This window comes from Anabrus simplex, chromosome 1, assembly GCF_040414725.1.
Source record: "Anabrus simplex isolate iqAnaSimp1 chromosome 1, ASM4041472v1, whole genome shotgun sequence".
Classification (NCBI taxonomy): Eukaryota; Metazoa; Arthropoda; class Insecta; order Orthoptera; family Tettigoniidae; genus Anabrus; species Anabrus simplex.
In genome coordinates, this window is record NC_090265.1 from 665272739 (window position 1) to 665299521 (window position 26783).

The 26783-nt window shown below is 41.4% G+C and overlaps 1 protein-coding gene across 3 annotated transcripts in view; it reads right to left on the reverse strand.

Annotated features, from left to right (window-relative positions):
- The window catches only part of LOC136871778 (NADH dehydrogenase [ubiquinone] iron-sulfur protein 2, mitochondrial), a 99488-nt gene extending 73053 nt beyond the window's left edge, over positions 1-26435 (reverse strand). The window contains exons 1-2 of one of the 3 annotated variants that reach the window (XM_067145356.2): positions 26322-26435; positions 7342-7543 (exon numbers count right to left, since the gene is read on the reverse strand). In XM_067145356.2, coding sequence (XP_067001457.1) covers positions 7342-7543; positions 26322-26396 — 277 coding nt within the window. In that variant the 5' untranslated portion in view covers positions 26397-26435. Of the gene's footprint in view, positions 1-2807; positions 2832-4885; positions 5025-7341; positions 7544-26321 lie in introns of those variants that run through there. The other 2 variants (XM_067145366.2, XM_068227212.1) reach the window with 2 other exon arrangements.
- Between the last annotated feature and the right edge of the window lie 348 nt (positions 26436-26783).

Below are 26783 nucleotides of genomic sequence, written 5' to 3' on the forward strand. Positions count from 1 at the left end.
GATTAATATATTTTTTGAAAAGGCAAGCATTTATCATATTTGAATAAGGTAACCAAATTTTTAATGCATATATTGAATATTTGAAACCAATTTCAAATTAATTGCATGATTAGAATTCCTGCTATAGCTTTCATGGAAAAAGGGCATAACTGTTAAGTATTTTATAATATTTATTTACATACCTTACATATTTTTTTCATTTATTACATTTATCGGTACACACACTCACAATTTCATACCTTAAATTCAATAACTATGGTTGTAATGGTTTTTCTTTAAATAATAAAGCTTACGTTTCCTATTGCATCCCCACTTAATAGGCAACCATCTTCTCTTAACTAAATAGAAACAAAATTTTAAAAGAAATATACATTATGTTTTCAACGACGGAATTTTGAAAATGAAGGAAAGAAAAACACATGAATGGTTAACAAAAGACCGAATGAAAACGAACATGTCAAAAGGGAACACTCCCTGAGTAACATATTACTTGAAATTAAAATGTACTTAGTTAATCCACTCTCACATATACAGCGAATGACGCGATCAGCAGTATTCTCATCATCGACTAATATGAGTTCGAGTGTTCTCTGCAGGCCAAAGTTCCGTCTTAGTTCATGGAGATAGACGTACTAAGTGAGGAAGTCGTCCACGATGAATGCGGCCCCATATGAACATGCTGGGTGGCCTTCCCTCTTTATAGAAGGTTGCACAGATCTTCTATGACCTAACCTCAGCCTACACGAAACTACGGCCTCTCTCCGTGTAGACCGCAAAGAGGAACGCCACACCACAGTTGTTTTCTTTTTGTTGCGAGCTTAGATAGCCACTCCGATACCCAGGACGCCAAGATTGGTTCGGCGAAGCTGAGATCAAATACCCCTAACAAGTATATTCAAAGGTCTAGGTGATAGAAGTACAGCTCATTTCGCAGCTTGATCCGACAATTCGTTGAACTCATTCGTCACACAAATTACGATTAGTTGAATTTATCAATGTATGTTTATTATACTTTTTGTTGTGTATGATACGTGTTTCAGTTTCAATCTAATTTACCTAATCGCACTAGTGATGTGTAATTATTAGGCATACTTTGATCTGGGGCACCTTGCGATATCTTAATTTAGCAAGAGCACCGTGAAGTGAGAACGTTCTATACCACTCCTCGACGTCCCTATGGGGCAACCACAGCTTCAAAGGCGCGGCGGCACCACACAGGAACCACTATTGTTTTTTAAAAATGTATACTTGGAATTATTTATACAGTTCCATATACTGTACAAATATTTATTCAATAGTTTAATGTTAAATAAAATAATTTAACTATTTGAAATGTATTATGACTTATTGTCTATCTATTATTTTTATTATTTACTGGTATTATTATTAAAATTAACTTGAACTTAGATTTTTTAAATATCAATAGGGTAGACCTATCATAATTTTATCAAAGTGCTTAGAAATAATCTCTTGAAATTAAGCGAATTTAAGTCAGTAGAATCGTCCATAACTCAAAACATTAAACCACTTAGTTAACACTTGCACCACAGAAACGCGATCACCACTGCACTATACATGTCAAAAAAGTGACTGAAGAATGTTAAAACGAAAATCCGTTGATATAGTTCATGCAATACTGAACCTTAGATAACAGAATCTTTCTGGTCAGAGTTCTAAGCTGAAATATTATCACATAGAGGTTTTTCTAGACGCAACGACGCTATGACAAATGTATATTTAAAACACCCTCCAGTCTTAGATGCTGAGTCTTATCCCACTTTTGCAAGATAAACCTCCTTTCCCTCAGCAAGCAGGTCGGGATAGTAGAAAAGATAAACTTATCTCCTATAAATTGAACTTCTGTAACTCGAATTTCCTATATATCTCGAAGGAATTTTCGCTTCGCGACGGAATCCTATATAATTCATGAGTTATACAAGACCAACTCCAATCCTCAGACCGTAATATTAAAAAAACATGGCGGTCGAAGTAGCCGGACTCCTGCTATTGGGTAACACGAAAGTATCACGTACAGATTATACAAACGGCGGTAATTTAACATGATAAATATAACATCATAGGTAAAAATCACCTTTCCAAGTATGAAAACCCTTCGCCGGCAAATACGCGCCACATATAATCAACTAGAATCACATATATTATACTAGAAAAGAGAACAACAACCTGATTGTTTAGAAATTTCAATTAATCAAATAACTTTTTCTCTTTGTATTTCACTTCGCTGGATAGATGAAAATACATTATAAAACTGTTAAAATTATGTTTATAACATCATTTTGAATATTTCAAAATAAAGTGAGGTGCGAAATTCTTCAATGTATTCGCTCTCATGTGAACTATGAAACATAATTTCTTGTCTCAGTTTTGAAGTGGTGGAATTACTTATGTTCAGAAACCAATGAAAGACGAAATAATAATTTTATTGGCTTCACGTCCCACTAACTACCTATTTTACGGTTTTCGAATACGCCGAAGTGCCAGAATTTAGTCCCGCAGGAGTATTTTTACACGCCAGTAAATCTACGGACACGTGGCTGACGTATTTGAGCACTTTCAAATATCACCAGATTGATGCAGGATCGAACCTGCCAACTTGGGGTCAGAAGGCCAGCGCCTTAACAGTCTGAGCCACTCAGCCCAAGTATACCCGAAATGATTATGTTAACCCAATGAACGGCTCTGGTAATGCTAACATAATGTTGACATATGACATAGCAGCACTACTCACAATGATGGTAACCTTAGTAATGAAACGTTCAGACACTAAAGATATAATAGGTGTTTACCCATTAAAGAACATCAAGTGCAAAAACTATTGCCTCTTAACATGGATGTTTAACCATATGGAAGAGCTGCAGTTCGGTGTAGTCTGCTTGAAAACAAACACAGCATGAATCGGAAGTTGTTGGTAGTTTAAAACCCTGCGTGACAAACCCAGCTAATCCCTCCAAGTCACTATTTCTTCTATGTAACAGTATACAGATTGCTCCATCTGTTACACTTATAAGTATTGTTATACTCCAAGATCTAGCCAAACATTTTTGCAGACAAGCACAGATTATTGTAAAATATACTTGCATCTAAAACACTCGACACTTTGAAGCACATAGACACTGACGGAACATTGCCATATGAATTATATTCTATCTAAATTAATCTTTTTCGAGGAACACGAATAAGTTCATCGTTTGGAATTAGGGAAAAATCTTCCCTAACCCTAGACTTATTTTCAAAATGATATATGCACACTATTGTTTGTTATCGACTTCAAAATAATCACGATGTACATTCCTAATCCATTTCTCTCTTAATGTTTTATTCCGTAGAAAACTTAAGAATAGTTGTATGAGAGGCATTGCCGTAGTTCGACTTAAACCTGGTTCACAACACGATCAAAACGAACACATTCTCACATTACTGCGTAAAATAACAGATCCTACGTGACCACTGACTCATATAAATACACTCGCATACTTATATTCTGCATGTAAACTAATATTTATCTTCAACTTCATGAAATTACACCGACTACACACGATAACAACAAACCAAAACTAACCCACATTTCCAACATGTCCGGCTACTCGATTCGCCATCTTTGGATGATCGAGAGTAGCATTAAGGTCTGAGGATTGGAGTCGGTCTTGTGTTATATATTTTCGATAACTCGACGTTCTACTACTCGAATGTTTCGATATCTCGAACTCTATTTCAAGCCCAGGTGTGATTATTTGTCTGTAACTCAAACTATATGGAGAACATTACGTTTATGCGTATTTGATTATCCCAAGACAAAATTAGTTCCTGCAGGAGAAACTTAAATCGCCTCCTTATACAAAATTAAACACACTTTACATTTTAGACAGAGTGTCTGACCAGCCGTATGAACTTTGCGACGTTGATTAGCCATATAACACAGTACCTTTAAAAAAACTCGTTTTGGCCACTTTTTAACCCCCAGCACGTGGTTTACAGTGCGGGGGTATACTCCTCTATTGGCAAGGACGCATAGGTGCGGTTAATCTGTTAAATAATGTTTTTTAATTGGCTTTACACGTCACACCGTCCCATAGCGACGATGGGATAGGAAAGGCCTAGGAATGGGAAGGAAGCGACCGTGGCCTTAATTAAGGTACAGCCCCTTGCTTGGTGTAAAAATGGGAAACCACGGATAAACATCTTCAGGACTGCGGACAGTGGGGCTCGAACCCACTATCTCCCGGACGCAAGTTCACAGCTGCGCGCCCCTAACCGCACGGCCAACTCGCCCGGTAATAATGTTGTTGAGAGCACACGCTTCCCAGAAAAATTTAGGGTGAACAAATATTTTTGAAGAAAATAAACGAGATTCCTACATTCTTAACCAAAAATAAGGGAGATTTAGAACACAGCAAAAGTTCACGAAAAGAAAAAGAAAAAAAGCAATGCAGGTTTGTAAAAAAAAAAAAAAAAAAAAAAAAAATTTTTTAATACTTCAACAAGACCTAAATATATTTTGTAATAGATTTTGCACCGGGCGAGTTGGCCGTGCGCGTAGAGGCGCGCGGTTGTGAGCTTGCATCCGGGAGATAGGGGGTTCGAATCCCACTGTCGGCAGCCCTGAAGATGGCTTTCCGTGGTTTCCCATTTTCACACCAGGCAAATGCTGGGGCTGTACCTTAATTAAGGCCACGGCCGCTTCCTTCCAACTCCTAGGCCATTCCTATCCTATCGTCGCCATAAGACCTATCTGTGTCGGTGCGACGTAAAGCCCCTAGCAAAAAAATAATAATAAATAAATAAAATAGATTTTGCTTCAGACAATGGTTTGCCATCGCGTTTTTTGCAAATTGTACAAATTTGTACAGTTTCGAAAGATATGTACACATATACTTCATTTCCATTTTTGGTGGCGTTTTAACTTCGTCATCACTGCCCATTATTATATTGTAAACTCTTGCCCCTATACGGTTCACTAGTGATGTAGAGCAAATAAAACCACCGAAACCAAATCACACCAAAGCACCACCAGCTGAGCAACACAAAGAAAGAAAGAAAGAAAGAAAGAAAGAAAGAAAGAAAGAAAGAAAGGAAGGAAGGAAGGAAGGAAGGAAGGAAGGAAGGAAGGAAGGAAGTACGTACGTACGCGCTCATTGGTTTAAGAGATAAGGAGGTTTTAACTCATTGGTTGGTCATTTCTAAACGAGATAATCGATAGAAAAAACTCGATACAGAATCAAATACGTATGCTCTCGAACGTTTAAACGAATTTCGACCGCGTGCGCAAAATTTAAATGATTGAATCTGAATGGTTTTACTTGACGAAAAAATACGGGAGAAATTCACCCAAAGAGACAGAAAATACGGGAGCCGGCAGATCGTGAAAAAATAGGGTCAAATACGGGAGATCCTGGGAAATACGGGAGAGTTGGTCACCCTAGGAAAATTACAGATTTATTTCCAAAAATATGAATTTGTAAGTATTCTAAAATAAGAATGTTGCTTTTATTGCAAAATAAAACTTTTAGTGCGATATCGAATAATATTAAAGTTCTAGATCATGCAAAAATAAAGGACAATGTCCAGAATTAGGAAGTAAATAACAGTCCTGCTGATAATTTTTATGGGGCCGTAGTAGTATGTCGATAACTCGAAGTATTTTCAGACTCCGCGGGCATTTTGAGATATCGAGGTTCGACAGTATCTGAGACTGCTACCATTCCAGTCTCGACTCGACTGCATTGCTGAATCGTTTAACTTCAAGGTTGCCTAAGCACAAGGCACCAGTAGACAATAATACGAGGGGGATCAAATATTTTTTTATTTTTTTATTTAAATTCATTCATTGAAAAACACAAGGCAATACAATTTATTTTTCCACATAGTTTCCTGCTTTGGAAATGCATTTTTCCCAGCGTATGGGCAGCTTTTTAATGCCCTCATCGTAAAAAGAACAGGGTTGTGTCACCAGCCAGTTGCGCACGAAGTCTTCCACACTCTCGTCATCTTCAAATCGTTGCCCTCCTAGAACTTCTTTAAGCGGTCCGAACAAATGGAAATCGTAGGGCGATAAGTCCGGACTGTAAGGTGGATGATCCAGTGTAGTCCAGTGCATTTCCTGTAGCTTGGAGACAGTTAGAGCTGCAGTATGGGGCCGCGCATTGTCGTGGAGGAGGATGACCTGTAGAATCGGTTGATCTCGTCTTTTGCGGCGATATGCAACCCTCGTCTTGATCAACAGCTCGCAGTAGTAAGGAGCATTGATTTTGCGTCGCTCATGCAAAAAATCTATCAGCAAAATGCCTCGCCGATCGAAAAAAAAACGGTTCCAAGAACCTTGCCAGCTGACAGTCGAGTCTTGGTTTTCACTGGTCCTACCTCCTCTTTCCTCCGCTACTCCTTACCGGCTTCTTTGGATTTGCGAGTGTAGTGGTGGACCCATGTTTCGTCTCAGGTGACGATCCGACTCAAAAATCATCCCCTTCTTCCGCAAACCTTGCTGTAAGCCTCTGACAGACCTCCGAACGTTTCAACTTCAGATTTTCGGCCCATCTGGAACACACTTTGCGGAACTGTAGGTCGTTTGTGATGATTGCTTGACAGCTCCTATAACTGATTCCGACATGTTCTGCAATTTCTGATACTGTCGCCTGTCGTCAATAATGCCTTTAATCGCACGAATGTTTTCGCTTGCAATGTTGGTCCGAGTACGGCAATCATGTTGTTGACTTTCCACACGTTCTCGTCCTTCCTTGAACTTTTTATGCCACACAAACACATGCGCCCTTGACAATGTTCGATCACAGAAGTGGCAAGTCAATCTCTTGCAAATTTCCTTCGCTGTAACTCCTTCACGAGCAAGACATTTTATAATTATGCGTTGCGCAATGGAGGGGTGCACCTGTTGCTCCGACATCGTGAGCGTTACTGATGAAACGACGGGAAATATCTAACAGCACGCTCTCCCCACTCCTAACGGTCCCACCTAAGCATAGCAGAAGCGCGGGCCAATCCTACCAACTGTTGATGTTCAGGAACAAAAATTCCGTTTATATTTGATCGACCTTCGTAGCAACAGTTTTATTTTGTTTCGTCGCACCGACACAGGTCTCATGTCGACGAAGTAGTAGGAGTAAGAACAATAATAGGTCTTTTTTAATTTGATAGACACTATATGTATTTATTTATTTATTTATTTATTTATTTATTTATTTATTTATTTATTTATTTATTTATTTATTTATTTATTTATTTATTTATGTTGGTGGACTCAGTATCAATGTCTCCACTGACGCTACGCCAGTGATTCACTGAATTCAACTTAAGTTACAACATACTTACTGCGTATGTACTTGCCCCTCCGAGGTACCTCTATGTTCAGCAACTTCTCGATAGCCATGCAGTACCCGTGTTCGTTGCTCATCGCAGACACATAATCTAAACGGTCCATGTAGGGTAATCCCTGCGTGTATGTCTTGTATTCCATGAGCTTCTCCGTGCCACGGTGAAGATGGCCAATGTGTGGGTTAGCACTCACCACAGTCTGAAAGTTATAAAAACACAGTGATTATCGTCCGGCTCCATGGCTAAATGGTTAGCGTGCTGGCCTTTGGCCACAGGGGTCCCGGGTTCGATTCCCGGCAGGGTCGGGAATTTTAACCATCATTGGTTAATTTCGCTGGCACAGGGACTGGGTGTATGTGTCGTCTTCATCACCATTTCATCCTCATCATGACGCGCAGGTCGCCTACGGGAGTCAATTCAAAAGACCTGCACCTGGCGAGCCGAACATGTCCTCAGACACTCCCGGCACTAAAAGCCATACGCCATTATCACATTGTTCTCATCTTATGCTTAAGTGGCAGCTCGTGAAGTTTCATATAGGGAGGTCATGTTATGGTGTAAATACAGACATGGACAAAATGTCTAAAATACACACACACACACACACACACACACACACACACACACACACATATATGTCCACATGCGAGTATAAATATTAAACACATATGTCAAAATACATCTAGGTTTACCTTATCATTAACACTTATGTCAGATTTACCCCTCCTTTCTTTACCTGTAGCAAATCTCTCAATCACAGCGAGCGCATTTTTACCGTTCTTCTCAGGAATGTCTTTAATTTATTTAATATAGAGAAATACCTGTTTATAGTATTATTTTCAATAATAGCACATTCGTAAATACAAGTCAGTGAACTATGCAGCGTTCTTTTGCCCACAGACCCCTCTCGGTTACAGTTTGCTTGTGCCCGGGGCTCCCTCATTACAGCAGGTCTCTTCACCAAGCAACATTGCCAAGATCCGTATTTAAACGTCTTCTCTAAGTTCACATGAGAGCTGTGACCGGTAGCTGATATATACGATTTTACCCTCTATCTTCAAGCCAGATTTCACACTTTAGAACTACTAGTCACCTTCCAGTACATAATGTATTGAGAAGTAAAAAAAGAAAAAAAAGAAAAAAGTTATTGGGAGAGCATGCGACCCTTTGACCTCAAGGGCTGTCCGCCACTGTATCTATGGTTAATCCACACAATAACTGTGTTTTCCAAGGATTTCAAAGCAGTCACTCAAAGAGCACATCTCAGTAACCTCACTTGACACTAGGGATGACCCGAATTTGAAGCCAGAAAAAACTTGTCCCGTAATGACGCCACCATGGACAGCCAAATCCCGTCCTTATAGACTACATGTTATTTCCATTCCTTATTTCATCCTGGAATTGATGAGTGAGTCAGGCCGGGAAGCTCCCAGCCGGCCTGAAGACAAGTGACGCCTCTCCCTACACAAGGTATTTCATAACTATAACCAAAAACCAAACCCCATGGCAGTGTACGCCCTCGAAAGGGCTGTGACCTGCACAGCGACCGCTGCTCAGCCCGAAGGCCTGCAGATTACGAGGGGCCGTGTGGTCAGCACGACGAAACCCCTCGGCCGTTATTCCGGGCTTTCGAGACCGGGGCCGCCATCTCACCGTCAGATAGCTCCTCAATTCTAATCACGTAGGCTGAGTGGACCTCGAACCAGCCCTCAGGTCGAGAGAAAAATCCCTGACCTGGCCGGGAATCGAACTCGGGGCCTCCGGGCGAGAGGCAGACACGTTACCCCTACACCACGGGGCCGGTGTTTCATAACTATACCGACAAAAATCAGGGATGCTCGTCGTGTTATGTTAAGAACCGATGGTGCAATCGGATTGGTGGAGAAGATTTTTCTTTTCGAAAATATGAGGTTAGTTACTTCCGGGTGGGCGATTCAAATTTACAAAATCGCCGTACGGTATTTGCTATGCCAGAGTACAAGCCGCTGCCGTGTTTCAAGGAAGAGGAGGGGAGGGAGGGCAAGTGGGGTATATGATGGAGACAGAGATAATGCTCTACACGTATGCACAAGTTTCCTCCTTCGATTCATACAGCATTGTCCTTGTCTCTTGCAGAAAATATCCATAGTTCGTTTATTAAACAGCCGTAGCTACACACAAAGTATAAGAACACGCTGTAATTAAGACACGCTTGTCTGTCAAGGAATGCACCGGATTGTTTCGCCTTTCGTCTGCTGGCCGCAGTAACGTTTTTTATTATTTAACATGCTCGAAGATGCAGCGCTGCCGCCCCACGATTGTGTATACCTTCACGCACAACATTGTAAAGTGGAATGAAATACTTAACGAAGGAAACTATACGCCTAATGGTTTGATTACAATAGATGTCCAATATGCGCCCCCCCCCCCCCCCCCCATCCCCCTACTTCGATGCACAATTCACAACGGTATAGTAGTGACCTTTGGATTTGTAATGTGTTACGCATTATCTCGGTCTCCCCTTCTCTCCTCTGACGCATAGCAACAGGCAGCGACTGGCTCTCTGGCATAACAAATACGGCAAGATCGTCAATCTGAATCGCGTGCCCGGAAGTAACAAGGTAACCTTATTTCCTCGAAAAGTAAAATTTTCTCCGCCAATTCGATTGCACCATCATTCTTAACATAATACGAAGAACATCCCCGAGTTTTTGTCGGTATAGTAATGATACATCCTGTATTGTGCTTTTCGTTTGGTGTTTCGGTGGATTTTCTGGAAAGCGAAACTAGAACGTACCTATTCAGGCCGCACCCCGAAGATTCTAGTACTTCGTCACCAGGGACATAAAAGCAGGCTCGCCGCGAACAAGGAGTCATGGAAGGTTAGAGTTGATGTTATCGTAGTAGTGTTGGAGCAGTTGTGTCGGTGAGCAGTGTTGGATTGTTAGTGTTGAGAAGCAGCCGAGTCTCTGTTATGTTATTGTCTTGTCGAGTGTTATGTATGTCAAGTAGTTCAGTGTGTGGTACAGGCACGTGTTGAGTTATCGGCCTTGTCTGGAGTAGAGCCAAGTGTACAGTCGAGCGTCGTGACAACCAACGTTCGTGTGTTCAAACCCAACTACAAGGAATCTGTTGTGAGAAGTGACCGATGCATGTGTGGCTACGAAGCCAAATGAAAGGTGAGACCTCACGATCAAGATTACAGACGGATCGCCCGTTCCAGGTAAATACCGGTAAGCAGGAGACCTGCTGTGAGGACAAGAGAGGTTTGTAGATGGCCACTAATTAGTGAAGTGTTGTCATTCATGGATGAATTTATTGTATTTGTATGAGTGTGTACTGACTGGGTCATCCTAGAGTAATTGGTCCAATAAAACAGTGTTTTATTCGTAACACTCTGTCATCGCCCTCACTTCAGGGATTATTTTAATTACTTCCTCGTTATTCGTAGGTCTTAAGAAGATACATGTTGAAATTGCTATCCCTTGATTGTTGATTTCTTTTTTTTTTTTCTTACACTGGCACTAATATGTCCTATTAGAGTCCTAGCTATGTTTAAAAAGTAACTATTTACAACGTTTTTTTAAAGATGAAAATCGTGCTGTTGAATGCGAGATACAAATTTGAAAAACACTACTGCATAGCGGGAAAAATTGTTTATTACATTAGCCAAGCTGAGTGGCTCAGACGGTTGAGGCGCTGGCCTTCTGACCTCCATTTGGCAGGTTCGATCCTGGCTCAGTCCGGTGGTATTTGAAGGTGCTCAAATACGTCAGCCTCATATAGGTGGGTTTACTGGCATGTAAAAGAACTCCTGAGGGACTAATTTCAGTCACCTCGGCGTCTCCGAAAACCGTAAAAGTAGTTGTGGGACGTAAAGCCAATAACATTATTAATTTATTATATTACATTTTTCGTTCTATTACGAACACTCTTAGATTCTTTCAAATCGCTTATTTGCATGCATATTGGGCTAGGCGCTTCTGTGGTGTATTGGTTAGTGTGATTAGCTGCCACCCCCGGAGACCCGGGTTTGTCTCCCGGCTCTGCCACGAAATTTTAAAAGTGGTGCGAAGACTGGAACCGGGTCCACTCAGCCTCCGCGGGTCAACTAAATGGGGGGAGGGGGGTCGATTCCCTCCTCAGCGATCCTCGAAGTGGTTTTCCATGGTTTCCCACTTCTACTCCAGGCAAATGCCGGAATGGTACCTAACTTAAGACCACGGCCGCTTCTTTCCCCCTTCCTTGTCTATCCATTCCAATCTTCCGACACTCCCCCCCCCCCACACGGCCCCTGTTCAAGCATACCTGGTGAGGTCACCTGGACGAGGTACTGATCCTCCTTCCAAGTTGTATACCCCCAACTCAAAAGTCTCACGCACCAGGACACTGCCCTTGAGGCGGTAGAGGTGGGATCCCCGCTGAGTTCGAGGGAAAAACCAACCCTGTTCCTTTCATTGACCTGCCGCTGCCTCATACTTGGTTTTTAGGTGGTGGAAAAAATGAAATAGCGTATGGCTTTTAGTGCCGGGAGTGTCCGAGGACAAGCTCGGCTCGCCAGAAGCAGGTGTTTTGATTTGACACCCGTAGACTACCTGCGCGTCGTGATGAGGATTACATAACGTTGAAGACGACACATACACCCAGTCGCCGTGCCAGCGAAATTAACCAATTGTGGTTAAAATTCCCGACTCTGCCGTGAATGGAACCCGGGACCCCTGTGACCAAAGGTCAGCACGCTAACCACTTAGCCATGGAGCCGAACTAGGTGGTGGTGACTATCGTGTTAAAAGCAAGTTATTTATTATTTATCGTTATGACTTTTAGTGCCGTGAGTGTCTGAGGATATGTTCGGCTCTTGCAAGGCTTTAGTTCGGTATAAGAGAATAGGAATGCGAGGGATGTTAATCGGAGGTAATAAAACAATGTTACGAGGATTATGATTAATATGATGGTTACGATAAATTGGTCATTTATAACAGCTAAGGTTTGAATAACCATTCATTTAGGCAAAAACCCGAGGAAGAGAGGGTTGGCAGCATCTGCCGTGGTATGGGAACTGCGTGTTTTTGTAGTGTATGAGTTGCAGAAATGTTCGAGACAGTACAAACACCGCGTCCCCGACCCAGGGAAATAACCATTTAAGTTTAAAATCTCCGACCTGGACGGGAACCGAACCCGGGGCCCTCTCAACCGAAGGCGGCTACGCTGTCCATTCAGCCAAGAAGCCGGACTTAATAGGAAGTACAACTGAGCAACCGTCCTCCCTTAACACTAAAAGGAAAAAAAGAAGTGCGTCTGCGTGTGCCCACCGCCTTTCTTAACATTTATCTGACTTAATAATCGGTAACAAGTTTACACAACGTAACAATCGTGTACAGGCTGTTCCCAAACATGTGAGAAGTAATCGTAAGATGAAATGATAGGATTCCTATGAACATTTGTCCTACAATCGATTGTTTACGAACTACGCCTGTTTTAATTTATTAGCCGGAATTGAGGGGGGGGGGGGGGGCGGGGAGTTCATATGTAGGATTACAGTGGAGTCAAGCATGCTGTTACGGACAATGCAGCAATAGCGTGCATTGTGGGTATGCAGGCTAAGCCGGGCTTACCCGTTGGATATGAGATACAAAGTAAACAAACTAATGCAACTGTAAGTGCAACAATTAAGTTTATCTTGTCACTTGCCAAAATTTTTTGTAATTACTCAGTTGCTGCAGTATGGTTTTCTGCAGTATGTAACAGGTAAGTTCTGCAGTGCGAATTTCTGCAGTAGCGAGGGTACGCGACACACCTACCGCTTGGCTTGTCCAGCGTTGATTTCAAGGTGACGCATGCGTAGTAACCGCGCCAGTATGCGAGCTTGGTGAGCCGACAACTCAACGCTGCCCGGCTCGAGCGCATGTTGCAGCAGTGTCTTATTTACTGTGATTTAGCTTATTGCAGAAACAGCTCTTGCAAGTGACAACTGACAGTAGCGAAGAACTTAAAAGTACGAATATTCAGTGCCTTTTAGAATTAAACATTAGATTTTACTTAAATGTAACAGTGTGAGAAAAATGTGCCTACTAGTAGGTATCAGTGTTATAGTGGAGCATGTGACGTGTTTGAAGGAGCGTACATTCTAATTATTTTCACAATAATAACATGAAACGATGCCTTTGCTGGCGGGACCTAGTGTTTACACTGCACTAAGTCTTCTGGTATGGGCTAGAGCAATTTTGTTACTTTCATTGATCTGTCTCTGTCTTATCCTTGGCTTTGACAAAATGAAAGTGACTGAGGTATGAGCGATGCTAGTAATGCCATTCCTTACGCAGCCAGTCCCTGCCATGAATGGTGTGAAACTGTTGCTCATAGGGTCGGTTGGTGCTTGCATTTCTGTGGGCTTGGCAGACTGATATGTAATAGCAACTTCTGGCTCGGTGAGGAAAGCAACGGGAAACTACCTCACTCCTCATTTCCCTAGTACGCCTCTTCAGTGATGCCTAGGCCATCTATGACAGGTCATGGCAGAACTGTTGAGGATCCAACCAGCCTTCGGGCTGATGACTAAACATACATACATACAACATGAAACGTGGACAGTGCTTATAATTAGCCTGTGTCGTGAGTGCGAACATGCGTATTTATATAGAAGTATTAAGTGAAATATAATTTCTTCTTACTTTCAACTACGGTATCGTAATATTTACGATAGCTGACTCAGCTTGTGTGATTGAACAACTGTTGGAAAAATAGTTTTGTTCTAGGAGCTTATGTGAGAAACTAGAAATTGTTCAATTTGGAAAACCTTCTCCAGATATGTCCAACCTTAAAAACGCATAAAAACAAAAATCAAGAGTACGTTCGTCGTTTCCAAACTTCACAATATAGTAAAACAGAATGGATTGCTGGAAGTTCGAAATTTAATAAACTGTTTTGCTGACCATGTTTACTCTTTGCAAGAGAAGGAAGTGTGTGGTCCCACACTGGTTATGATAACCTGAGTAACTTGCACATTGCTATTCAAAAGCATGAGCGATCGTAGTCGCACATTTCTGCACTGTTACAGCTGAGAACGTTTGTAAAAGCTAGAAATGATATTACGCTTGATGCGCAATTGCCTGCAAGCACTGTACAATATAATGAAACCGTCCGGAGAAACAGAGAGGTGCTCAAACGATTGATTGATGTTGTGGTTTTTAGCTACTCACAAATTACCATTGCGAGGACATTCTGAGGGTGAAGATTCTTTGACCAGGGGTGCTTATTTGGGTGCATTGAACTTAACCCGCCACTTACGATGCGACGTTAAGTACACACCTAGAAGCATCGACCGTGTTTCGCGGAACTGCAGTGATGTCAGTGATGTAGTTTTGGAAAAAGTGAAGTCAGAAATAAAACACGCTATTTTTGTTGCCCTTCTTCTTGATGAGACTCCAGACATTATGAATTTGTCTCAACTATCAACCACTCTGAGATACGTTGATTCAGAAAGTGGTAAAGTTCACGAAAGGCAAATTTATTTCATTGATGTTAGCGCAGATCGAACAGCCAGTGGTTTGCTTGAACATCTGAAAAACATTGTTACTGAGTTTGACTTAAACTACAGGTTGGTTGCACAAACGTTCGACGGAGCAGGTGTGATGGCCGGCCACACAAGTGGATTAAGAACCAAAGTACACGAACTCTTTCCGAAGGCCATGTTTATCCAAGCTTAATCTGATTTTGTCACCGTCAAATTCCTGTGTCAAGGAATGTAAAATATTGTTCAGACCTTAACGTGATTAGGAAAATGTTTCCACAAGTCCTCTAAACGATCTCATTACCTGAAAGAATTTACAGCAAAGAGTATGTCTAAAAATACTCCAACACGGTGGAGTTTTTCATCTCGTCTTGTTCACATAGTGAAAGGACATTGCACTTCATTCCTTGAATTCCTTCCGAGTGTTTTAGATGAAAGCTCAAACTGGGGCAGTATACAGTAGAAGCAGCACAAGGACTCATGAAATTTCTAACTAGCATTGAAACTTCCTTTTTGTTACTGATTTTTAGCAATATTTTTACCTTCACTTATATCCTTTTCAAAGTCCTTCAATCCAAGCATTTAGACGTGCTATATTGCTCCCAGAATGTTCAGGATATCTAAAGAGAGATACTAAATCTCGGGAATAAGTGCGACGTAACTTGGACCGAGACTCTGGTCTATCATGGTGTCGAAGACTCTCCACCAACTAAACGACAATGTCGGGAAGAAGATCCGATAATTCCAAGGAAATTCCTATACCACTCTATTTTTTACAATATTGTTGTACAATTATACGAATGATTCGGGTCATTAAACCAATTACAGTTTACATCCTTGTTGGATCCTCTGAAGTATGAAACGTACTAAGGTAATTTTCCTCATTCTGCTTTTGAAAATCTTAACTGTCCTATAAAGACTTGTTTGATTTTATCCGGTTGAAGAATGAATTTACCATGCTGTATTAGTTTGACGAATTTGATGGTCAACACCCTCATCAGTTAGTGTGTTCCCTGAAAAGCAAACAATTAAATACAGTACTGCCTGAAGTGTACAAGTTGGGTTTACTTATAGTAACTGTTGCAAGCACAACAGCGTTAGTTGAAAGATCGTTTTCAGTTTTCAAAAGGATTAAGACTTATCATAGGTCAACACAGAATCAAGAGCGAATTTCAGACTTGGCAGTTCCGTCCATAGAAAAGGAAATTCTTCACCAACTGAAAAGCACAGACACATTTTATGATAATATCATCACAACATTCACAAAACGAGAGAGACGACTAGATTTCACATTCAAGTAGACTCAAAGCAACAAAAAATCTTGCGGAGGAACTTAATGCATAGTTTTGTTAGTAGTGGAGCATACAGTGGACAGTATAAGAACTACTGACAAAAACGTAGCAAGTAAGTTACTATCAATTTTGAGATAGGCCTATTTGTACAATGTAATATGAATGATGCTGTTGCATCAGTGTCAGAGGTACTTCAAGTCGACTTCCAGGCTCAAGGGTGAAAAGTGTAACAGGTCAGAGAGTTTTCTGATACATACATAAGAGATCAAGGAGATTTTTAACATAATAGTGACATTTAATTCATGAAATATACGTGATTTCTACTCATCTATGCACTTTGATGTAGGAAACTGAATAAAATAACAATTATCAGACAAAAAACGCAACAATGACACGCTTGTTTTCGTTTTTTACGGATTATGCACTGTCATTGGAAATAAATAAGCTATTCCCATACATCTCACTAAGTTAATTGCAGCTTTAAAATATATATATCGGTTTTTTAAATCTACAGATGTGATGTCACTAGTTATTTAGTGTTTCCTGAAAAGCCAATGATATGACATGAAACCGTACGCTCTGGTTAGAAATCTTTCAATTTTCATGAGATTACACTTGAGTCTATATGGTTACAGCTTGATTACATTCTTTTATATGACGTACGTTAAATTGTACTTCCTACCTTCGGTAATTAGTAGTCCTATTTTGGACAGCATACTCACTTTTCAAAACCACCGCACGCCACTGCAATGCAGCGTGTGGAACAAGTTTTTTATCGAACACATGCAATGCCTGAAGTGTTGAACATGTCCGACAATGCATTCAAGCGATTGTGCGATACAGCTTACAAGGGGAGATGGGGGCTGAAGTGTACAAGCCAGGCTGTGTGGCTCAGACGGTTGAGGCGCTGGCCATCTGACCCCAACTTGCCAGGTTCGATCCTGGCTCAGTCTGGTGATATTTGAAGGTGCTCAAGTACGTCAGCCTCATGTCGGTAGATTCACTGGAACGTAAAACAACACCTGCGGGACTAAATTCCGGCACCTTGGCGTCTCCGAAAACGGTAACGGAGGGTTTCTCCCATAACCTGCTGCTCCAGATTTCCAGGTGGGGTGAATGAGCATTCTCCATTTACTTCTGCCCATGGAGAGGTTTTCTTCCATAACCTGCCTCAAATCCAGATCTCGTCCAGCTAGATCATTTCTAATCCGATCGAGTCATCTCTTCCTTGGGCGACCTCTTGATCTTTTGCCTTGGATTTCCTTCTCAAGCCACACTCTAGCTGTTCGTTGTAGGTCCATTCTTTTGAGATGACCAAACCATTTCAGCCTGGCTTCGATACAAATCTCACCAAGATATTATTTCTTTTGGACAAGATGTCGTATCTCGTCGTTTCTTATTTTGTCCCTACTCGTTTTCTAAATCATAGTACTTAAGAACTTCATTTCCACTGCTTGTAGTTTGCTGATATTTCTGTTGGCTTGGATGCAGGTTTCTAGACTGTATGTGGTAACTGGTACAAAAAGCTCTTGTAGAGTACTAATTTTGTTCTTAATGGAACTTGCTTATCCCAAACAAGTTTTCTCACAAGATGAAAAAACTGTGCTCCATTCTGTACTCTACTAGTGATTTCTGCAGATGGTCGGCTACCTGTTGTTTCTACACTGCCAAGATAACGAAACTGATGGACATGTTCAAGCTTGGATCCATCTAAACTGATGTCAGTACGGATGTTCTGTCGATTAACAGGCAATACTGTCGTTTTGGACTTGCTTATCTTGAGACCAAATTGCTTGTATATAGCATTCCAGTCATTCATCTTCTGTTGTACTTCATCTCATTATCGCTCCATATCACCACATCATCTGCAAAGGCAAGAGCTTTAAACTTAGAGTTGTTGTTGAGTTTCTTAACTCTTTTTATTATTTCATCCATTACAATGATGAATAAAAGTGTGGATAATGCGCTGCCTTGTTGTACACCCTGTCTAGTCTCAAAGCACTCCGAATATCCATCCCCAAACTGGACGCAACTCTGGCAATGGTCATACAACATTTTGACTCAAGGGCAGTGTCCTGGAGCGTGAGACATTGGGTCGGGGATACAACTGGGAGGTGTGTGTGTGGGGGGGGAATATTGGAAGTGATAAACAAGGAAGAGGGAAGGAAGCGGCCATGGCCTTTGCCCGGAAGAGAAGTGGGAAACCACGGAAAACCACTTCGAGGATGGCTGAGGTGGGAATCGAACCCCCTCTACTCAGTTGACCTTCCGAGGCTGAGTGGACCCCGTTCCAGCCCTAGTACCACTTTGCAAACTTCGTGGCAGAGGCGAGAATCGAGCCCGGGCCTCCGGGGGTGGCAGCTAATCACACTATTCTCCGGGCCACCTTTTGAACAGACTAAAGCGGAAGAGAGGGGATAGGCCAGGGGAAGACGCGGGTGAGAATAGATACACCTACGGTGTTGTCACATGGTAAGAGAGGGGCAAGGTGGCGCGCGTTTCATGCCTTCTGTCAGCACGAGTTACGGCAACGGTGTAGCCAATGCGGAACTGCCATACTTATTCAGTAGATGTCTTAACCACATGGGTGCAGTTACTATCATATATTGCGTTTAAAACAGCAGTGGCTGCATTGTACTCCACTAATATGAATACGGCAATGAATTAATTCTTTCAAATGTGCTCACGTTACAATCGGTGAACTGTGCTGTGTCGTAGTGCTGCAGCACAATAATAATCGCGCGCCGGTTTATTTGGCAGCCAAGGCGTGTGAAGAGGCGTTATTTCCGCTTTAGTCTGTTCAAAAGCTGGCCCGGAGAATAACCACTACACCACAGAGGCGGCAAACATCATATCAAAATCAAATCAAAATCTCTTTATTTGCAAATGAGGTGTCTACCTCGGTGGCAAATGGTACACTAAAATACATTATTGTCAAGCACTAAATTTTAAATTAACAAGAGACGAAGAAAATTTTCCTAGAAATTTACGCTAATAATTTGTTCTATTAAACACACACATCATCCTTAATAAATGTATATTGTTTACAAAATTCTACTTATAATATCTTACAAACATAGTCAACTCATATACAGTATGTGAAATTACTTCTAATAATAATATACAACTGGTATAAGATTAAAATTAACATTAAATTTATTTACATATTTATATTTTACCCATTTTGGAACCTAAGTAGCATAACGACCTGCTGCGTCTTAACCAGAGCCCCTTTTGCCACCACTTTTCAGAGTTCCTGAAGGGCCTTCACAGCTACCGTAGCGGTCCCAGGGCCCTCGAAGTCCCCACTGTACTTCACCCCTACAGGCAGTCCCCTACTTGGGCTGTCCAAACTCCATAGACCAGGGGATGGAATTAATTTAATCACACACATTTTTTTATTTACAATATCCTGCACTGGTCGAATGCCCTCTAACATTTCATTTATTTTCTCTGTTGTTGTTTATTCTCTTCTTGAATATCTGTACAGATTTTGGAAAAGGATCAAACACTACCCCTGGTAAACTGTTCCACTCGTTCACGCCCTTCCCAATGAATGAAAATTTACCCCAATCGCTTCTAAAAATTCCTTCTAATTTTGTACTTGTGGTCAGTTCTACCAATATAATTATTTTCCAACTGGAGCCTCTCACGGATATCTCTCCATGCTTCTTCTCCTGTATAGACCCTATATAATCCTATAAGTCTAGTTTTCTCCCTTCTCTTACTTAACGTTTCCCAACCAAGTTCATTTAACATTTCTGATACACTACTCTTTCTCCTGAAATCCCCTGTTACAAACCTTGCTGCTTTCCTCTGCACACCATCTAGTTCTTTTATTAGGTATTCTTGGTGAGGATCCCAAACACTGGTTGCATATTCCAATAATGGACGAACCATACTTAAGTAACTTTTTTCTTTTAATTCTTTGTTGCATCCTTTAAGTAGCCTCATTATGACATGTAACGATCTGTATGCTTTCCCAACAATGTCATCAACATGACCCTTCCAGTGCAAATTACTTTCAAATTTCACACCTCAGTATTTGCACTTGCCATCTTTAGCGATAACTACCTCATCCAAAGTATATTCAAATTCAGTTTTAAAGCTCCTGTTTGTAAATGTTGTAACAGTTGATTTGCCTCCATTAATCTTCATATTATTTTCTTCAACCCATTCTTGGATACTCTCAAGGTCCCTTTGTAATTCTGAGCAATCCTCAATGTTATTTATTTCCCTATAAACAATTATGTCATCTGCATACAATCTTATTTTCGATGTTATATTGTTCCCTAAATCATTTGCGTATATTAAGAAAAGTAACGGACCAATTTATACTACCCTGTGCAATTCCCTTCCAAACTTTATCTTCCTGTGATATATTATTTCCTACTTTGACCTTCTGAACCCTTGAATTTAGAAATGTTCTTATCCAACGTATAACCCTTACGTCCAATCCTATTCCCTCCAATTTCTTTAATAATATTCCATGTTCCACTCTATCAAAGGCTTTGGAAAGATCTATGGCAATGCAATCTAACTGGCCTCCTGAATCCAACTGATCTGATATGTCCTGCTGAAATCCCACCAGTTGTGCCCCGCAAGAAAATTTCCTTCTAAATCCATACTGGCTCCTCATGAACCAATTTTTATCATCACATATCCCTCTGATGTACTTTGCTATTAAACTCTCCAGTATTTTACAAACTATACTGGTCAGGCTGATTGGTCTGTAGTTCTCTGGTTTCCTTTTATCACCCTTTCCTTTATAGATTGGTATTATTATGCATTCCTTCCATTCCTTTGGTATTACACTATTATACTGACTGACAGTGACAATGCAACACCAAGGAGGAGTGGTTCGAAAGGGATGAAAGTTGGGGAAAAAACAGAGACGGCACGGATGAATAATTGATGTTTATTTCAAACCGATATGCAGGTTACACAATGCGCACGGCATCGACTCAGTAGGATGTAGGACCACCGCGAGTGGCGATGCACGCACAAACACGTCGAGGCACAGAGTCAATAAGAGTGCGGATGGTGTCCTGAGGGATGGTTTTCCATTCTCTGTTAACCATTTGCCACAGTTGGTCGTCCGTACGAGGCTGGGGCAGAGTTTGCAAACGGCGTCCAATGAGATCCCACACGTGTTCGATTGGTGAGAGATCCGGAGAGTACGCTGGCCATGGAAGCATCTGTACACCTCGTAGAGCCTGTTGGGAGATGCGAGCAGTGTGTGGGCGGGCATTATCCTGCTGAAACAGAGCATTGGGCAGCCCCTGAAGGTACGGGAGTGCCACCGGCCGCAGCACATGCTGCACGTAGCGGTGGGCATTTAACGTGCCTTGAATACGCACTAGAGGTGACGTGGAATCATACGCAATAGCGCCCCAAACCATGATGCTGCGTTGTCTAGCGGTAGGGCGCTCCACAGTTACTGCCGGATTTGACCTTTCTCCACGCCGACGCCACACTCGTCTGCGGTGACTATCACTGACAGAACAGAAGCGTGACTCATCGGAGAACACGACGTTCCGCCATTCCCTCATCCAAGTCGCTCTAGCCCGGCACCATGCCAGGCGTGCACGTCTATGCTGTGGAGTCAATGGTAGTCTTCTGAGCGGACGCCGGGAGTGCAGGCCTCCTTCAACCAATCGACGGGAAATTGTAATTGTTCTGGTCGATATTGGAACAGCCAGGGTGTCTTGCACATGCTGAAGAATGGCGGTTGACGTGGCGTGCGGGGCTACCACCGCTTGGCGGCGGATGCGCCGATCCTCGCGTGCTGACGTCACTCGGGCTGCGCCTGGACCCCTCGCACGTGCCACATGTCCCTGCGCCAACCATCTTCGCCACAGGCGCTGCACCGTGAACACATCCCTATGGGTATCGGCTGCGATTTGACGAAGCGACCAACCTGCCCTTCTCAGCCCGATCACCATACCCCTCGTAAAGTCGTCTGTCTGCTGGAAATGCCTCCTTTGACGGCGGCCTGGCATTCTTAGCTATACACGTGTCCTGTGGCACACGACAACACGTTCTACAATGACTGTCGGCTGAGAAATCACGGTACGAAGTGGGCCATTCGCCAACGCCGTGTCCCATTTATCGTTCGCTACGTGCGCAGCACAGCGGTGCATTTCACATCATGAGCATACCTCAGTGACGTCAGTCTACCCTGCAATTGGCATAAAGTTCTGACCACTCCTTCTTGGTGTTGCATTTGCTCTGTCAGTCAGTGTATTTATGACATAGTCAAAGAGAAATTTTAAATAAGGCACTATATACCACCCCATTGTCTTTAATACCTCCCCAGTAATTTGATCACTTCCTGCTGCTTTTCCTTGCTGAAGCAGTTGGATTTCTCTGAAAATATCTTCATTTGTGAATGAGAAGCTTCTTGTTTCCCTATGTGTCTCTCCCTCTCTATCTTCCGTTATGGTTTCCAAGTCCTGACAATCTTCTACTGAATCTCTGAATTCCCTACTAAAGAGGTTTGCTTTCTCAGTATCTGTTAAATAGTGTTCACCCCCTTCTCCCACCATTGTAGGAATTTGGATTCCTTTTCCTTTTTGATTCCTAATATATGAATACAGCTTTTTCCATTTCCCTTTGTGGTCATTACCCTCTTGAAGAATGCCATTCATATAATTCTCTTATGCTTCCTTTTTCACTATATTCAGTTCCCTCATTAGCTGTTTTCTAGTTTCTCTATTCTCCCTACCCTCTTTGATTTACCTGTTTACTATTCTACATTTTATTTTTAATTTTCTTATTTCCCTTGTATAATAAACAGGGTCTGAGGTCATTTTACCCTTCTTAACAGGTACAAATCTCTTCTCTCCTTCCCAAATGATTCCTTTAAATTTAGCCCAAAGTGTATCCACATTACTCCCTTCACTTATCCAACAACTGAATTGTGATTTAAAGTAAGTCCCAAATTCATCAACTTTAGTTTTTCAGTACAATTTCTTGTCTTGTGTAACCCTCTTATTAAGCCTTTTTGGTACCAGTCCTACATCCATTATTACAGCCTTATGGTCACCTATTCCTTCAATTACCTCAGTTTTATCAACAATTTCCCATGGTTTAACCAAGAATACATCTAGTAAGTTATTGAGACGAGTTGGTTCTTGTACTACTTGTGTAAATCCTCCCTCCCAAATTAACTTATTTGCCAGTTTCTGTTCATGGGCTTCACTTGCAGCTCCATTCCATTCAACTTCAGGCAAGTTTAGATCTCCCCCAATTATTACCATATCATTATTATTGTTTTTATGAGTATAATCTATTATTTTCTCAAATATTTCCATGTCTCTTTCCTCTCTTCCAGGCCTGTATGTTCCTATAATTCCCACCTCCTTCATATTATCACAAACTAATTTTATCCCTAATATTTCATCCCTTTCATCGGTAAACCATTCATGTGAACAATAAGTTTCCTTCACCAGAATAAACACCCCTCGTCCCTTTTTATCTCCTCGGTCTCTACGATAGACTGTGTACCCTTCTGGAAATACTTCTCTATTACCCACCCCTTCTCTCAACCATGATTCTACTCCTATCATCACATCAGTCTCATAAGATTCCATCAATGTACCGAATTTTAATTGTTTATTTACTACACTCTGACAGTTTACCAAGAGCAATCTCAGACCTCCTTCCTCCCTAAAACTTGACTGTTGCAATTGGGTAACGTTTGACTCATGAGTTGAGAACGTCTCTGGAACCCAGATCCTTGTACATAGATCTTGATTGAAGGGTCTGGGTTTTCTGGCAAGTTTCCCTGTATGTGCCAGTTTAGTGGTATGGGTTTTCTTAAGTACAGATTAGTTTGCAAATCTCTGTTGATAATTGTAGCAATTTGTCTACAGAGATTTGCTTTTCCATTACCATTCAGATGTAACCCATGCCTAGTGAACATTTGCCCGCCAAGACCTAAAGTATCTACTACATAGACATTTCTAAAACTCTTACATAATCTCTTGATTTTTATATTTACATCATGTACAGCTTTGTTCACACATGAGTCCTCTAAAAGGTCATACCTATGTGGCACATTAACTACAATTACTTTTGAGTCAGGTAGTTTGGAAATCTTACCTCTGAGAGTCGTAATTAGTTCCTCACCTTCATTTGCAGCAATGTCATTTGTACAACTCACAATTACCACATAATTGTCCTTCTCTAACATAGGATCACAACTTGAAAGGACGTCTTCAGTTTTGGCACCTGGTTTTATTAGTCCTAAAACCTCAGTTTCTGGATTCTGCAACTCATCCTTGATGCCTTCTGCCATACCCCGCCCTTGACTGTCTGCGTAGAGATGAATCTTTGGCGATCTTGACTTTCCGTTGGTTTTCTTCTTCTGTAGTTTACCTCCACTGGATTTAAAATTATTTGGAAAACTTGGTGTGTCTTCTTCTGGAACTTGCTGCAGTAACTGAAATCTATTTTGGCGGCACTGCAAAGAGTTTTCCCCGGTTTTAAGTTGTACGTAGTTTCTCCCATATGTTTAACATTAGGCCTAAAATGGCTACGCGTCACTTCCGTCCGCGGCGATCTTTCTTCTCCAATGTCTTCTTTATCTTCCAGTTTCTTTATTCTGTCCTTTAAGCTTTCGTTTTCATGTTTCAGAGCGCATAAGTCTTCTTGTAGCACTCCTAAAATCTTAATTATAGTTTCGTATGTCTCTCTTTCTTGTTGTTCTGCCTCACTATCAGTTTGTTTACACTCAGGACACAGCCACTCACTTTCTTCAATATCAGTCCTATTTACAATATTTGCACAACGAAAATGGTACCATTCATCACACTTACGACACAGAATCCCATTTTTAACTACTCTTCTGCATTTGCCACATTTTTCACTGCATCTTACACCATTATCTACTACGGATATCACAGACTCACACACAGTAGTCGCCATCATATGCTAAAAAAAAAAATCTCTGAGAAAAGTGTACCTCCGAAGAACTTCTTTTTGACCGAATGTACTAGTGGTTCGTAAATTTGTACTTTGTGTACGACAGACTGAAAAGAATTATAAAAGATGAAGAAGAAGACTGAATTGAAAACAAACATTAAATTACGCTGTACAAAAAATATATTAGGTTAAAGAATGTTGTTATCTGGGTAGTGTTATTACAAATGATAATCAGTCCCTGACAGAAGTCAAAAGAAGAATTACTATGGCAAAACAAGTGTTTCAAAGCAGGAAAAATCTATTGTTAAATAAGCAGATATGAATTGAAATCGGGAAGAAGTGTGTTAAGACTTTTGTTTGGAGTGTGCTAACTTACGGTTGTGAGATATGGACTTTGAGAAAACAAACACAATCAAGACTAGAAGCTGCAGAAATTTGGTTCTGGAGAAGACTGACAGGGACGAGTTGGACAGAAAAGAACACTAATATCCAAATCTTGAATGACGTTAATGAGAAACGGACATCAATTTATTCAGTAGGGCAGAGGAAAGCTAAATTTCTTGGATACGTCCTGCGAAATTACACCTTTCTCCAAAATGTCTTCGAATGCAAGAGAAGAAGTGGAGAGGAAGACCGCGTCTGTCATACCTTAGGAACATAAACACTCAGTTGGGTTTTGCTTCCTATGTCACGATGAAAAGGACTGCTGAAGACCGGGGGATGTGGCTGCAGCGACAAGTCTTAGCCTTTAGATAATGGATGGATAATATGTACAATGATACACATATTTTTCGATTCATTTATACAATTATTGTCTTCTCATATTAAGTGGTCTATACAGGGTGGTCGGAAACAACGAGAAACGGCCTGTTAGTCGAAAACAACACCGCCTCTTAAAGCCCATTTTAATTCGTCCGCGAAGTTATCTAATTGGCTAACCTCAGCACCTGATAACATGACAACGGTGAGAAATATAAAATTATTACTTTCAAATTATTTATCAGCATGATCAACCCTCTAACGCTCATAAATCCGGTTCACGTTGCTTTCTACCACTCTGTATAATGCTGAGTTTTGTCATAGGATGCTTCTCTCAGAGCACCATAAAAAATAGTAGACAACTATGTGACCCTGAGGCTGATATACTCGTGGCTGAAATACCTTACTCTGATGCTAACATGATTTCTTTTAAAGAAAGCAGATGAGAAGATATACCGAGGTATCACTCCAGGGTCCTTCAAAAAAGGAATATGAAACGTATACAGTACCTCTCCTTCTAGTTCGAGAACGAGGCGAAGCACTCCGTGAGCCGACGGATGCTGAGGACCCATGTTGATAAACATGTTTTTGACCTTCCGTTCCACAGGGTAGACTTTGCCATTATACGGTGGCACCTTCCATCTGGAAATAGTTCACAAGCACAGGAACATTAGTGGTGTCTTCCGGTGAGCGGCCATTCCGCTGGGGGTATCCGGATATTTGCGGTCACGGAGATTTGTGTCACCAAAAATCACGGACATTTGCGGTCACTGAGATATTTTTGGTATCCGGATTGTGTCGGCCGAGATGCGAGAGGTATCTGCCTCCGGAGAATTGCGGTCATCTCTCTAGTTGACCAAAATATTATGTGTACTCGAGTTTGGAGGCTGTTTATGAAATAACCAATAGACTTACAGAGAATTCAATAATACCATCATTGTCCTAGTTTCATTTCACGTTAGGTCGTTTAG